General features: G+C 41.2%; 2 protein-coding genes across 2 annotated transcripts; one reads left to right on the top strand and one right to left on the bottom strand.

The window, feature by feature from the left end:
* Positions 1–218: 218 nt before the first annotated feature.
* LOC147276000 (multiple C2 domain and transmembrane region protein 10-like) lies at positions 219–3,287 on the top strand. The gene has a single exon (XM_086254197.1). The coding sequence runs from the start codon at positions 219–221 to the stop codon at positions 3,285–3,287; it is 3,069 nt and encodes a 1,022-aa protein (XP_086110323.1).
* A 265-nt stretch (positions 3,288–3,552) lies between these two features.
* LOC147275999 (pfkB-like carbohydrate kinase family protein) lies at positions 3,553–8,164 on the bottom strand. The gene is made up of 13 exons (XM_086253415.1): positions 7,974–8,164; positions 7,839–7,893; positions 7,655–7,744; positions 7,411–7,488; positions 7,229–7,303; positions 6,800–6,852; positions 6,459–6,609; positions 6,240–6,350; positions 5,853–5,979; positions 5,612–5,709; positions 4,442–4,580; positions 3,990–4,042; positions 3,553–3,875 (listed from the first exon to the last, which is right to left on the bottom strand). The coding sequence occupies exons 1-13, from the start codon at positions 8,087–8,089 to the stop codon at positions 3,792–3,794; spliced, it is 1,230 nt and encodes a 409-aa protein (XP_086109541.1). The 5' UTR covers positions 8,090–8,164; the 3' UTR covers positions 3,553–3,791.
* Between the last annotated feature and the right edge of the window lie 6,829 nt (positions 8,165–14,993).

Raw genomic sequence — 14,993 nt, 5'->3', positions numbered from 1 at the left:
CTCTCTCTCTTTTTTTTTTTTTTTCTCTATCTCTCTCTAGCTGCACGCTCTTCTGATTTCACAGTGATTTTAAGCTTTTCTTGAGCCTCCGCATTTGTCCCATTGTTCCTTCTCTCTCTTGGCTACTTATTGTTCATCTGTTCTCTCCCCTCTGGGTTGTCTTCTTCATTCTCTCGATCTGTTTCTTCTTGTTCTTGTACAAAGAAGCAGAACCAGCCATGACTATGAGTACCAACAACAACAACTACAGCAAAGAAAAGCTGGTGGTGGAGGTGGTGGCAGCCCACAACCTCATGCCCAAAGATGGTGAAGGGTCATCATCTCCTTTTGTAGAGGTAGAGTTTGAGAACCAGAGGCTCCGAACCCAGGTCAAATACAAGGACTTGAACCCAATTTGGAACGAAAAGCTTGTGTTTCATGTCAAAGACGTTGCTGATCTTCCTTACAGAACCATAGAAGCCAACATTTTCAATGAAAGAAGGTCAAGCAATAGCAGAAATTTTCTGGGGAAAGTCAGAGTTTCAGGGTCTAACATTGCCAAGGAAGGTGAAGAGGTGCCTCAGCTTTATACTCTCGACAAAAGGAGCTTGTTTTCTCACATCAGAGGGGAGATAAGCTTAAAGCTTTACCTTTCAACCAGAGAAGAGGTAAAGGAAGTTGGGGCTAATGGAATAGTGGCCTCTGTTTCCTCTGCTTCTTCTTCGTCTTCTGGGTTTTCGAAGAAAAGCAAGAAACTTCAGGGGCCAAGCTCGGTTATGGCGGCACAGCAGCAGATGATTCAAGAAACTAAGCCAACACAGCAGGGTCAGAACCACTCCAAGGCTGTGGAGCCAAACCCAGGTGAGATCAAGCCCATCCTGGTCAATACAGGTCCTGGTCCGGCTATTTCCGGCGCCGGCGTTGTTGCCGGCGACGGAGGACCCGGTGGAGGAGGAGGAGGGTTGAATGTGTACTCAAATGGGTTGGCCGAGTTTTCTCTCAAAGAGACTCGGCCTCAGCTAGGCGGTGAGTCATTGCAAAAAGACAAAACTAGCTCTACCTATGACCTTGTTGAGCAAATGCAGTATCTCTATGTTAGAGTTGTGAAAGCCAGAGAGATCTCTCTGTTTGGTGGTGGAGAGCTGGTGGCTGAAGTGAAGCTTGGGAACTACAGAGGAATTACAAAGAGGGTGAGTTTGAACAACGTTGAGTGGGGTCAAGTTTTTGCTTTTTCAAAGGACTGCATACAGTCATCAATGGTGGAGATATTTGTGAAAGAAAGCAACAAAGATGATTTCTTGGGCCGGGTTTGGTTTGATTTGAATGAGGTTCCGAGGAGGGTTCAACCGGATAGTCAGTTGGCACCACAGTGGTATAGAATGGAGGACAAGAAAGGAGACAAGTCCAAAGCAGGGGAGGTAATGATTTCAATATGGTTTGGTACTCAGGCAGATGAAGCCTTTGCTGAAGCTTGGCATTCAAAGGCTGCCAATGTCAATTTCGATGGGCTTGGTTCGATCAAGTCCAAGGTTTACTTATCCCCAAGGCTATGGTATCTGAGAGTTTCAGTCATTGAAGCTCAAGACATTGTTCCGGGGGAGAAAGGTTCTGCAATGATGAGGTTTCCCGAGCTTTCAGCGAAAGTCCAGGTGGGAAACCAGGTTTTGAGGACTAGAATTGCTCAGCCTAGCACCTTGAGGAGCCTCTCCAATCCTTATTGGAATGAAGAGATGATGTTTGTGGTGGCTGAACCGGTCGAGGACTATCTGCTGCTTTCGGTTGAGGACCGGGTTGGGCCGGGTCGGGACGAGGTGGTGGGCAGAGTGCTTCTTCCAGTGAATGCTATCGAAAGGCGAACAGATGAAAAGCCGGTTGTTTCCAGATGGTTCAACCTTGACAACAGCCATTTCAGCAATGCAGCAGAGTCCAAAATGTTGACAAGGTTTGGGTCTAGAATCCATCTTCGGGTTTCGCTGGATGGTGGTTATCATGTGCTGGATGAGGCCACAATGTATAGCAGTGATCTCAAGCCAACTGACAAGCGACTTTGGAAGCCTCACATTGGTGTGCTTGAAATGGGAATTTTGGGGGCAACAGGGCTTATTCCAATGAAGATCAAGGAAGGGAAAGGAGGGTCTAGTGATGCGTATTGTGTTGCGAAGTATGGCCAGAAATGGGTCCGAACTCGCACTGTTGTTGATAGCTTGTCGCCGAAATGGAATGAGCAGTACACATGGGAAGTGTATGATCCCTGCACAGTTGTTACAGTTGGGGTGTTTGATAATTCCCGCATTGACAAGAACATGGTTACCAATGGTGGAGTTCGCGATTCACGGATTGGGAAAGTCAGGATTCGGTTGTCCACACTTGAATCTGATCGAGTTTATACTCACTCGTACCCTCTCCTGATGCTGCACCCTTCCGGGGTCAAGAAAATGGGTGAGCTTCATTTGGCAGTTCGGTTTTCGTGTGCCAATATGGCCAACATGCTGCATATGTACACAATGCCACTTCTGCCAAAGATGCATTTTGTGCAGCCTTTGAGTGTGAACCAATTGGAGACCTTGAGGTACCAGGCCATGAATGTGGTGGCATCCAGGCTTAGCAGGGCGGAGCCACCTTTGGGGCGAGAGGTGGTGGAGTATATGCTTGATCATGACTCCCATATGTTTAGCATGAGGAGGAGCAAGGCCAACTTCTTTCGACTAATGAATGTTCTTTCAGGACTTGTTGCTATGGGCAGATGGGTGGAGTTGATGCGCAGTTGGAACAAGCCAATCTACTCAGCCATATTTGTTGCTTGTTTCCTCTTGCTAGTTGCATATCCAGAGCTCTTAATCCCATTCATATTGCTCTACATGGCTTTCTTGGGACTTTGGCGATACAGGTCTAGGCCCCGTCACCCGCCCCACATGGACACCCGGCTCTCCCATGCCGAGAGTGTTTTTGCTGACGAATTGGATGAGGAATTTGATTCGTTCCCGACAAGTCGTAGTGCAGAGTTGGTTCGAGTGAGGTATGATCGCCTCAGGAGTGTGGCGGGAAGGATTCAAACTGTCGTTGGTGATATGGCTTCACAAGGTGAACGCTTCCAGGCATTACTTAGCTGGAGAGACCCGAGGGCCACATTCTTGTTTGTGATCTTTTGCTTGGTTGCTGCTGTTGGTTTCTATGCAGTGCCAATCAAAGCTGTTTTCGCTTTGTGGGGGTTGTATGTGCTGAGGCCACCGAGGTTGAGGAACAAGTTACCTTCGCAACCTTTGAGTTTCATTAGGAGGCTGCCCACCAGGGCTGATAGCTTGTTGTAGACTGTTGAATTAATCGCAGGACTCTCATGTTTAGGACTTTTGGACATAGTCGGGAGGGAAGAACTTTTGTGTTTGGTATGTAGGAATTAGGATATTGTCTTCCTGTTTAGTTGTTTAGCTGTTATGTCTAAGAAAACTATTATTATCTTTTGAAAAGCAATTAGAAAATCGTGGAAGTTCCATCTGACTTGTATTCTATTACCTTGTTTTTTTGGGAATATTTAATTCAGATGCAGACATTGGCCTTTAATCCCACATATCAACATAACAAGAAACCCATAAAGGAATTTATTTCTGTTAAGTAAAAATGAATTTGTACAACTGTATTATCATTTATCAAACAGTGTGTTGTTTACAAGGGACTTTCTCAAATGTTCTTCACAAAGAGAGTAGTTAACAAAACTTCTAACTCATGAGAGAAGGGATTAAGTTCTAGACTAAATTCCACATTTCCAAATTCCAATTAGCTTTTGCCGACCATGTATCACCATCTCAAGGGAAATCTTAACATAAAAATGATGCCAAGCATGGATCTGTGCGGTGTGGCAGACTCGTTCGAGCGCCCAATGCCCTACAGCAGACAGCTGCCTACAAATGACATCAAGTAAAAAAGGTCATGAACAAATATAGTTGCAAAATCGTAGCACATAAAAGCCCTGCCTTTGGGACAATACACCACCTGGCAGAAACATGTCTACTTACCACTTGAGCAGCAAAAGGCAGCATTTTCTCTGGCGGCATATTGGTGCAAATAGCTACAGTAAAACAAATAGCTCCTTAACGATAAAGATACAAGAGACAGATTTATCCAGTTAGTCAGTTATGCTTGGGGACTAGCCCAATCCCAACCACAACCCCACTCTCCCACAAGTTTAAGCTAAACTTGGGACAACGGCCTGTAGGGATTTTAAGAATGAACAATGTTGTAGTCATGAAAACTAAACAAATATATAATGTATTAAGAAACCACCTTTACTGCTTAATGGGGGAAAGGTGCCGCACTGGTCAGTTAAAATCAAAGCAAAATAAGACACCTTGAATGATCTGTGTGTGTGTGTGTGTGAGAGAGAGAGAGAGAGAGAGAGAGAGAGAGAGAGAGAGAGAGAGAGAGAGAGAGAGAGAGAGAGAGAGATGAATGGTCAAACATTACATACCATAGAGTACTGCTCCAATAAAAGTATCTCCAGCACCCGTTGTATCCAGGAGTTCTGAGGGAGGTATTTTCTCAGCTGTTCCTACAAACAACCTCCCACACACTGTCCCTACTCCCTCAGCTCTCAATTTTGTCACTGGCTGAGAAGAGTGGAATAGAAAAACTTAAAAAGTAATAGATCCTAATTGTATGCAAACAATATATATAATCACATAATGTTCAGTTTCTCATAAACATGCTTTGGGAGCTGGAAGATGCTAGAAATTATTCATTATTTTCTTTGTATCCAGTAAAGGCTCCAAAAAGGAAAAACTGCTGTTCCACAATTAACTTAGGTTTGCCATCAAAGAAAAAGGCACTCTAAAGAACGTATTTCTTGTGTATAACGTATATAAATAAAAAAGGAAGTCTATGGAATGTTGCATGAAAGGTGACATGTATCTTGTGCCAAGCTAGATTTCCCCTCTATCACCTTCCAAGAGATCTTGGTTCATGTTGGGTATTGCTGGGCACATCACATTCCCAGCTTAAGATGTGCCCAAACTTTGTTATCTCATTGGAACCAACTTTTCTTGGGTCCAACACTATCTTTTCAAAATGTAAACAGTGTTAATATATAGTTAAATGATGTAGAAAGATTCTCCCGTTGTAAATTAGGATCCTAAGGCCCCTGTAGATGAGGTCCCAAGTTCTGAGGTGAACCCAAGGTGGACCTCAAAACCGTCAAGAAGGATTGACAGTTACTGAGAATTTGGCCAAAAATCACAGGAGCAGGAGAGAGAGGTAAGAAAAGGACTCTTTAAATACTTCAATACTCAAGGAAAAAAGTATTCCCTTCTAACTAGTCTCATACAGTCATACTAAACTCTCTTGACCATAGGAGTGTCTTTTTCCAGTCTCACACTAGCGCCTCTAATGGTTTCAAGTCACGAGGGTTGCATGCAACTGAGTTGCACGAGATAGTTGATTAAAAAATTTCAGCATCACAGGTTCATTTCAAGATTAATAATTTAAAAGTTCAGAACAATTTATTCCTGCATTCATACTGCCCAGCTGGAGCTCATTCTTATAGTTACTGCAGAATGACCACAAAGTACTATACAGAAATCCCAGGCTTCTTTAATATAATTCCACAGAAAGGGAGAAGAGTGTTCATTAGAAAGTGCCTTACCGATGAAACATATGTTGGAATGGTTATGTTATCATCCTTTCTCTGCTTCAGCAATTCTAATAAGCTGTCCACATCCATTTCTTCTGCCTGAGGAGCCTCTGCCAGAAACAGAGTTCAATGAAAACCTGTAAATTTTTTAAATCAGATAAAACAGGCTGTTTACAAATATTCCAAACCACAGTTTCTTACCCTAAGTTTCATACCATTTTCCTCAATAAAACATGGACAATTGTATACTTACCGTCCGCACTTCTCTCAAGCATTATGCATCCATGTTCACCCAAGGTCACAATTGCAAATTTGATCTTTGGCAATCTCAAAAGCATCAAAACAAGAGCACTTGGTACAGATGCTGCTTCTGTCCATGCCTGTTAAGACAAGAAATACATTGTGCTCCATATCAATTACCCAGAGCTTTAAACTTCAGCAACAAGATGAAGGTATAGCATGTATATAGAGGAAATCTTGTAAGAAACAATCCAACAACAATAAGGCAATCAATGTCTTAATCTCCAATTTTAGAGGTTTAGAAATTAAAAGAAAGAAATTGACCATACATTTTAAGTTGGGAAAACAGGTCCTCATTTCCTTATCTAAATTACTGTTCACATAAGAACAATTGACTTGCCTGTGGAAATTTCTCTGAGCATATGGCATAATCAGCAAATGTTAGAAGATCATCCAACCCTTCTCTTTTCCGTTCAGCTTCAATTAACATAGGTATGTTCTTCCGAGCAGCCTGTATGAATCCAATTATGCTGATTTATTCTCTTTAGTTATTAAAAAATTTCCTTGAAAACATTAACAGAAAGAAGTTAAATACTAGAAACTAGAAGATAACAGTTACCTCCTGCGCAACAAGTAAAGCAGTTTCATGTATCCGTCCATCGAGATAAACAATTCTTGCTCCATCCAATGCAGATGATAAACTTGATTGAGAAAGGTCATCTGGTATCATGGGAGGATATCCTGGAGTATGAATACAAGTACGAGTTTTCCTGAAACGTCACTTAAAGTTGATCAAATAGGGATAAGAATTCCAAAACAGCCTTATGAGAAGTTAGATTGGTATTCATTTCTAATCAACCATAACATTGACCATTAAAGAGCAATTCCATTTAAAAGATCATGAATAAATTACCACAAGGTTTGTGTGTGTGTGAAAGAGAGAGAGAGAGAGGTCCTCACGTTTCATTGTCAACAATAATGTACGTAAACGGTGAATTGCCCTCCTCAGAAACCTGGAAATAAGATAGAGTGAGTCCATAAATGATACCAATATTCAAATTTGAAAGCAGTCTAGTGCTATTTGTTGGAGGCAAATAGGAAATGATAAATGGGCAAAATAACAGTACTCAACTTGTACGGAGAAATTCCAGTAGCCATCAGTTTTTAGTATTCAATCATTTCTAAACCTACTATTATATATTGCACTTTCCGAGCTCCTAATCTTAGCCCAACCAATCTCAAACATGTTGTATCATGTATAGGTGCATAGAACATGAAGCATTAGAGTAGTTCTAAATTTTAAATCCTTAAACAGTATGCTTTCTAACTGCACAACAAAACACTACACGCTTGGCCAAGATTACGAATAATTTTCCATTTGAAGCTTACCACAACAAAAGAAGTATCTACACCATCAGCTTGCAGCTCCTCCAGTATACCCCTGCCTTGTGTATCATTTGCAACCTACCATTTCACAATGCGTTAAACAGGTTTCAAGAACCAAAACAACACAAGTTTCTGGGGAAAGAAAAAAAATAAACAAATAAATGCAAGGTGAAAGATTAAAAGACCTTAGAAATCAGCCTCGGACTCAAGCCCAAACGAGCTGCACAAGTTAAAGCATTGCCTGCGTTTCCGCCTCCTTGAACCTAAAATTAACCATTCACGTATCACAACATAAATTTCAATCTCCATAACAACACTACTAAAATTGCACACGGTAGTCGGTATTGGGAAACATTACTAACCTGCGCACCAAGTGCGCAGTGTAGAAGGGGTGGTGTTGTAAATTTAATCGGAAAATGAGTTGGTTACCTTTAAGCTGGTGGTTCGGATCTTGTCGTCCGGGTTCGGATAAGCGGCCACCGCCGCCAAGAAATCGACGACCACCGTGCCGACGCCGAGCTGCCAAGGCATGCCTTCAGACTCAGTTAGTAACGAATACAATTACAATAGAAGAAGCACAAGCGAAGCACGTGACCATTGCTAATTTACGCACCAGGTTGCAGTTTTCGGAAAGAGGAGGAGGGAGCGAACTGGACGACATTTTGAGCCTGAAACTGATTGATTGTTAGAAATAGAAAGAAATTGGTGGAAGGTGAAGGTGAAGGTGTGGTTGAGTGGGAGAGCGGACCTGGTTGAGTAGCGAGTCGTGGTCGGTGAGGACGATACAGAGGAGAAGCTCTGCTGCCGAGTTGGTGAGTTGAGACGAGTGGCATTGGGGGTGGTTGTTGTGGGAAGAGAAAGCATCTTTCGATTGTTCCAAGGCGCGTGGAAGGGCAGGTGTCTGTTAGAGAGAGAGAGAGAGAGAGAGAGAGAGAGAGAGAGAGAGAGAGGATTGGGTGCAAGTGCTTGTGGTTTTTCAACTTTTTTGTTAGTTACTCGTTAGAGTCTTGGTGGTGGGCTTTACAACAGGCCCATTGTTTAGGAGTTTTTAAACGGTATGCAACCATTGATGGGCTTTACAACAAGCCCATTGGTGATGGGCTTTAAAAACAGTATGCATGCAAAATAATGAACTTTCAATTAAGTCAAGTCCACATGCAGTTGTGTTTTCTTAACAGATTTAGAAAATGCTTTCACAGTCTCCATTTTAATGCTATGTAGTTACTTCTACTGACTTTCAAAGCCAGATATTAAACCATTGGTAAATCAATATTTAAGATATGAATATTACACAAAGAGTGAGACAATTAGTGATGATGATTAGTGTAATAAATGTGCAAAATTTAATATTTCAACAATAACTTTTAACAAATAAACTTTAATTGTAGATATTAAGATGAATACACAAAATTTTTGTGAATATATTTTGTGGGTGTATAGTCATTCAATGAATGTGTCATACTATTCATACTACTTATATGAGCATTTAATATATGCATAATGTACACAATTTAAAAATTTCATACAACCTTTTTTTAATAATAAAAAAATTTGAACTTAGACACTATTGAGAATTTATAAAGTATTTTGAGATATTGGTGAAAACTAAATAGTTAACAATGACAGATTACGGAGACGGTGTCGGAGTTGATGTGTCCATTGAGATCTGATTTAGGATTCGAGCGCTACGCCATTAAAGGAAAACGTGTCGGCACCAGAAACGATGGCGGATGCCATATTTCTGTTTTTTGTCATCCAAAGAAGGATCATATGTCATTTCTGACACAGCGGAGTCCGGTTTTGAAACACACACACTCGGGGCTCGACTCAGGCCTCCTTATAGAACCGTCGCTGGTAGTAATCGTGCTTTGGCTCTTGGCTCTCTCTCTCTCTTTCCCGTATTTTTTTGAAATTGGCTGAGCTCCAAATCCGGCGACGTTGCAGAGGTCACATCCGCTTGAACGGACGACACGTGGCTGAGCTTCGAAGCCAGCGGCGTTGCAGAGATCACATCGGCTTGAATGGACGGCTTGTCGCTGAGCTCTGAAGCCGGCTACGTTGCAGAGGTCACATCAGCTTGAACGGACGGCACGTGGCTGAGCTTCGAAGCCTGTGGCTTTGCAAAGGTCACATCGACTTGAACGGACGGCACCTGGCTGAGCTCCGAAGCCAGCGGCGTTGCAGAGGTCATATCGGCTTGAACAGACAGTTCGTCGCTGAGCTCCGAAGCCGGCGACGTTGCAGAAGTCACATCTGCTTGAACGGACGACACGTGGCTGAGCTCCGAAGCCAGCGGAGTTGAAGAGGTCACATCGGCTTGAACGGACTGCTCGTGGCTGAGCTCCGAAGCCGGTGAAGTTGCAGAGGTCACATCGACTTCCACGGACGGCGGCGGCGGCGTAGCTGAGTTGACAAACGGAGACGGAGTCGGCGTACCGGAGTTGACGTTGCCGTCGGGAGATGATCGGCGTCCATTGAGATGCCGTCGGGAGATGATCTGCGTAGTCGATTCAGGAAAGCTCGGCACCGGAAAGGATGGCGAAGCTGCTCTACGTCGTCGGAAGAATGATCGGATGCCATTTCCGCGGAGTCCGTACGTGCACTCGGGACTTGACTCTGGACTTCATTCTCTGTGGAATCAGAAGTAGTCATTCTTTAGCTCTCGGCGCTGGAATCGGCGGAGGCTGAACCTCATTGTTGCGAGAGAGTGAGTGTGAGTGAGAGTGAGAGTGAGAGTGAGGGAGCTTCTTTCCTGCTTTTATTGTAAGTTATTAAAAATTTCAAATAATAATACAATAAAACGACATGTGTTGTCGTCGTTTCAAAGAAATGGGGACAACCTGGTAGGAGATAGAATAGTCCGTCCTTGATGAAACTGTAGCGCTGGAAAAAAGCGGCAAGTTGTTTCTCTGGCTTAAGCAACAACATGTCAACAACATCAGATCAGGTTACAAGTTACTGTTTGGGATCTATGAGCTTGTAATTTTCAACTGGTATGCATCATATTTTCTGACCTTATTATTTATATTTCATTTTCTTGTTACTTTTGCACTCAATAGGGCACTGCAATGTGCATTTAGAGTACAAAAATGCCCTTTCTGGTGTCTTAAGAAAACCGAATAGGTTTGAAAACTGGATTGGCGTTGACATATTTTAAAATCTAGTCCCGTAAAACATAACTCAAATGATAGTTGGCTTGATGGGAAGATGATATAGGAGTAGAATTTACAAAATGCCGTATCTAACAATAGTTGGTTCTTCCATATATGGCAGGCCTCACTGTGACATAAGGTTTGATATTGTCATTATTAGTGAATGTCAGGTGTCAATGTCATTCATCTGTTACAACATCTACTAATCAATAGATGTTCAGTTGAAAAAGATGAATTTCCAACAAATTTGTTTGATTTCTATTATGCCTGGGACGGGGTGACCAAAAACTATCAATTTGGCTAGTTTTCACTTTGTAATATTCTGAAAATACATTAAACCAACTAATCTTCTGAGGCAATAGTTGAATGTGTATTAGTTTCCCCATTTAGTCAATAAAAGATAAATAATGGTCTGTTAAGTTACATATGAGTTTGAGGCTTTACCTTCCCCCACTCTGGGTTGGAGAGGCAGCTGCTGCTAGAAATGTGGGACTTAGATTCTTGGAAACCTTAAAACATTGTTTGGTTAACTATGGTCATGAAAAAGGTATTTTACCTCAGATTATTGTTTCTCTTGGTGAGTACCTTGCTTGTTTACTATCTGATGATGGTACTTTTGTTAGATTGTGATCAAATTTGTGTGGAGCCACTAACTGCATCTCCGTTTGGTTCACCTTGCTGTTGTGTGTCCCCATGAAAAGTCCGGCTTTTAATGGATATAGCTCTTTATGCTTTTTTTCCAGTAATGAGTGAGCTAGAGATTGAGGTTGCTGAAGGCCATCTTCTTTTATCACTTAAGCTAACCATGTTTTGCACTCAAGATGTATGCGTATGTGAGATTACTATGATTCTACAGTAAATTTAGATCACAGTTGAGAAATATTTTTTGTTCTTTATTTTTCCTTTTGGTGCATGTTCCTCTGTATACATGGTATATCTTCATCCTATTACTTAAGTTTAAGGCCCTAGGTAATTGATGTGGGGTACAGTGCATTTCTTGTCTTAACAGGCATGGACAGAAGGCAGAAGCAGCATCTGTTCCAAGTGCTCTTGTTTCTATGCTTTTGAGATTGCCAAAGATCAAATTTGCAATCGTGACCTTGGGTTAAGATGGATGCATAATTTAGCAGAGAGTAAAGTGCAGAGGTTAGCAGCTGATTGGGGTTGTGAGGTGGGTGCCTGGCCTATGAAGTATCTGGGTTTGCCTCTGGGGGGTAATCCGAGAGCATCAAATTTCTGGAATCCGGTGATGGAAAAGATAGAGAAAAGACTGGAAAATTGGAAGAAAGCGTTCTTATCAAGGGGAGGAAGACTGACATTGATTCAGGCTGTTTTGGGGAGTATCCCAACTTACTACTTATCACTTTTTAAAATACCAAAGGGGGTAGCTAAAAGGGTGGAGAAACTAATGAGAAACTTCCTGTGGAAAGGAGTTGGGGAAGGGAGAAAGTTTAATCTGGTTAGATGGGATATTGTTTCTCAGTCAAAGCAATCAGGGGGATTGGGCATAGGGAATCTGGAAGCAAAAAATATGGCCTTATTGGGGAAATGGCTTTGGAGATATCCTTTGGAAAGAGAATCCTTATGGCATGAAGTGATTAGAAGTAAATATGGAAACCACGAGAATGGTTGGGATTCAAAAGAGGTAAGGAAAGGGTCAAGTCGCAGCCCTTGGAAAGATATATCAAAAGGCTTTAATAAGTTTATAGGGTGCTGTAAGCTGGTTGTAGGGAACGGCGAAAGGGCTAGATTTTGGGAGGATGTTTGGGGAGGAGAGGAGGCTTTTAAAACCTGTTTTCCAAGGCTGTATAATCTGTCAGATCATCATGGCTTAACAGTGGCAGAAATGGCAGGGGGAGTTAATTTTCAGCCAATTTGGAACCTGGGCTTTCGAAGGAATTTAAATGACTTAGAAGTGGAGGAGTTGTCATCCTTGCTCTTAGTGCTTGAGAAAGTTCATTTGTCGTCCACTAGAGATTCAAGAATTTGGAAATTGGACTCAAAAGGGTTTTTCTCTTCAAAGTCTTTTTTTACCTTTCTTTGTGGGCATAGCGATGGTAGTCTTTTTCTACCGGCAGGCTTGATTTGGAAAGCAAAAGTTCCTCCAAAAGTCAGAGTTTTAGCTTGGTTAGTAGCTCTTGGAAAGATAAATACTTGTGATATTCTACAAAAAAGGAGGCCAAATGTTTGTTTATCTCCAAGCAGGTGTGTTATGTGTAAGATCCAAGGGGAGAGTGTTGATCATGTTTTCCTTCAGTGTTCTGTAGCAGCAAAGCTGTGGTCAAATTTATTTAAAGATGAAGGGGTAATGTGGGTAATGCCAGAAGGGTGCTATTCTTTGTTGAGTGAAAAGTTCTTTGGTTTTGGTGGGATCAAGAAGGCCAAGGTGTTTTGGAATTGCAGAATGCTGGCCATTTTCTGGGTTATTTGGATGGAGAGGAATCGAAGAATTTTTGAGGATTATAGAGGTGCAGATGTTGAAGAATTGTGGGATAGAGTAGTGTTTTGGTCATCCCTTTGGGCATCTGTTACTAGTGACTTCAGGGGGGTATATCTATTTGATATAATCTTAGATTGGAGGGCAGCACTTAGATAAATGGATTAGGCTTTATGAGATCTAATTCTATGTTTTTTCGTTTTTTGATCTTTTCTCTCAATAATGGACATCTTGTCCATTGTGTGTATTGTTCTGAGTTTTGATCAATAAAAAGTTTCTCTCTTTTCAAAAAAAAAAAAAGATGGATGCATAATGCTTGAGAGAAGTGTGGACGGTAAGTATACAATTATCCATGTTTTATTAAGGACGAAAACGGTATGAAACTTAGGGTCAGAAACTATGGTTTGGAATTTTTGTAGTCTGTTTTATGATTTTTATCGGATTTTAAATATTTACAGGTTTTCATTGAAACTCTGTTTCTGGCAGAGACTCCTCAGGCAGAAGAAATGGATGTGGACAGCTTATTAGAATCGCTGAAGCAGAGAAAGGATGATAACATAACAATCCCTACATATGTTTCATCGGTAAGGCACTTTCTAATGAATCTCAAACTAGGCTCTTTCCCCTTTCCTTGGAATTTTATTAAAGCAGCCTGGGAATGCTGTATAGTTGGAGCTCCAGCTGAGAAGTATGAATTCAGCAACTAATTTGTTCAGAACTTTCAAATTATTAATCTAGGAAATGAATCTGTGATGCCAAAATTTTTAATCATCTATCTCGTGCAACTCTCGTGACTTGAAACGAAAGAAAATGATGAAGCCATTGGAGTTTCGGGTGTGACACCCACAAAAGGCACTCCAATGGGAATGTGATGTGCCTAGAAATACCCAAAGTGAACCAAATATGTTATCTGATATGTAGGAAGATGATAGAGGGGAAATCTAGCTTGCCACAAGAAACATGTCACATTTCATGAAACATTCTATAGACTGCCTTTTTTTTATATATATATTTTATACACAATAAATACATTCTTTAGAATGCCTTTTTCTTTTATGGAAAACCTGAGTTACTTGTGGAACAGCAGTTTTTTTGTTTTAGGAGCCTTAACTGTATACAGAAAAAATACTGAATAATTTCTTGCATCTTCCAGTTCCCGAAGCATGTTTTATGAGAAACTGAACATAATGTGAGTATATATGTTGTTTACTTATAATCAGGATCTGTTAAGTTTTTCCATTCCAATCCTCTCAGCCAGTGACAAAATTGAGAGCTGAAGGAGTAGGGACAGTGTATGGGAGGTTGTTTGTGGGAACAGCTGAGAAAATACCTCCCTCAGAACTCCTGGATATGACAGGTCTGGAGATACTTTTATTGGAGCAATACGTACTCTATGGTATGTTTAACCATTCATCTCTCCCCCCCCCCCCCCTCTCTCTCTCTCTCTCTCTCACACACACACACACACACACACACATAAGATAATTCATTGCGTCTTATGTTGCTTTTTTTTTTTTTTTAACTGATGAGTAAGTCACCTTTTCCACCATTAAGCAGAAAAGGTGGTTTCTTATTACATTATATATATGTTTAGTTTTCGAGACTACAACATTGTTCATTCTTAAAATCCCTACTGGCTGTTATCCCAAGCTCAGTTTAAACTGGTGGGAGAGTGGGATTGTGGTTGGCGCAAGGAAAGGGTCTTCCACACTGCAAGGTAGTGATACATGATTGGCAAAGCTAATTAGAAATCTGGATTTAGCCTACAACTTAAGCTCTTTCCTCTCATGAGTTAGGAAGTTTTGTAACCTACTGTCTCTTTGTGACCAACATTTGCAAGAGTCCCTTGTAAACAACAGTCGGTTTGATAATGCAATTGTACCATTTCTTTCATAATTGACAGCAATAAATTCCCCATTTTGGAGTTTCTTGTTAGGTTTCATATGTGGGATTGATGGCCAATGTCTGAATCTGAATTAAATATGACCGAATAAAAAAGCTAATATAATATAAGTCAGATGGAAATTGCTTCTTCAATAGATAATAATAGTTTTAGGTAGACATAACAACTAAACAACTAAACAGGAAGAAAATATCCTACATACCAAACCCAAAAGTTCTTCCTTCCTCACTGTGTCCAAAAGTTGTAAACATGATCGTGCTGCAATTATTCAACAGT

The sequence above is a fragment of the Dryas octopetala genome, chromosome 8, assembly GCF_963921425.1.
Source record: "Dryas octopetala chromosome 8, drDryOcto1.1, whole genome shotgun sequence".
Taxonomy (NCBI): domain Eukaryota; kingdom Viridiplantae; phylum Streptophyta; class Magnoliopsida; order Rosales; family Rosaceae; genus Dryas; species Dryas octopetala.
The sequence above is the reverse complement of the archived record's forward strand: the minus strand, read 5'-3'. Positions and strand labels throughout refer to the sequence as shown.

What these genes read in the sequence shown, in the direction of transcription:
- LOC147276000 (XM_086254197.1), top strand. Translation starts at nt 219, where the DNA reads ATGACTATGAGTACCAACAACAACAACTACAGCAAAGAAAAGCTGGTG.
- LOC147275999 (XM_086253415.1), bottom strand. Translation starts at nt 8,089, where the DNA reads ATGCTTTCTCTTCCCACAACAACCACCCCCAATGCCACTCGTCTCAAC. An exon ending in ACGACTCGCTACTCAACCAG is followed by an intron (nt 7,894 to 7,973) that starts GTCCGCTCTCCC and finishes AATCAGTTTCAG; the next exon opens with GCTCAAAATGTCGTCCAGTT. An exon ending in TAGATACTTCTTTTGTTGTG is followed by an intron (nt 6,853 to 7,228) that starts GTAAGCTTCAAA and finishes TCTTATTTCCAG; the next exon opens with GTTTCTGAGGAGGGCAATTC.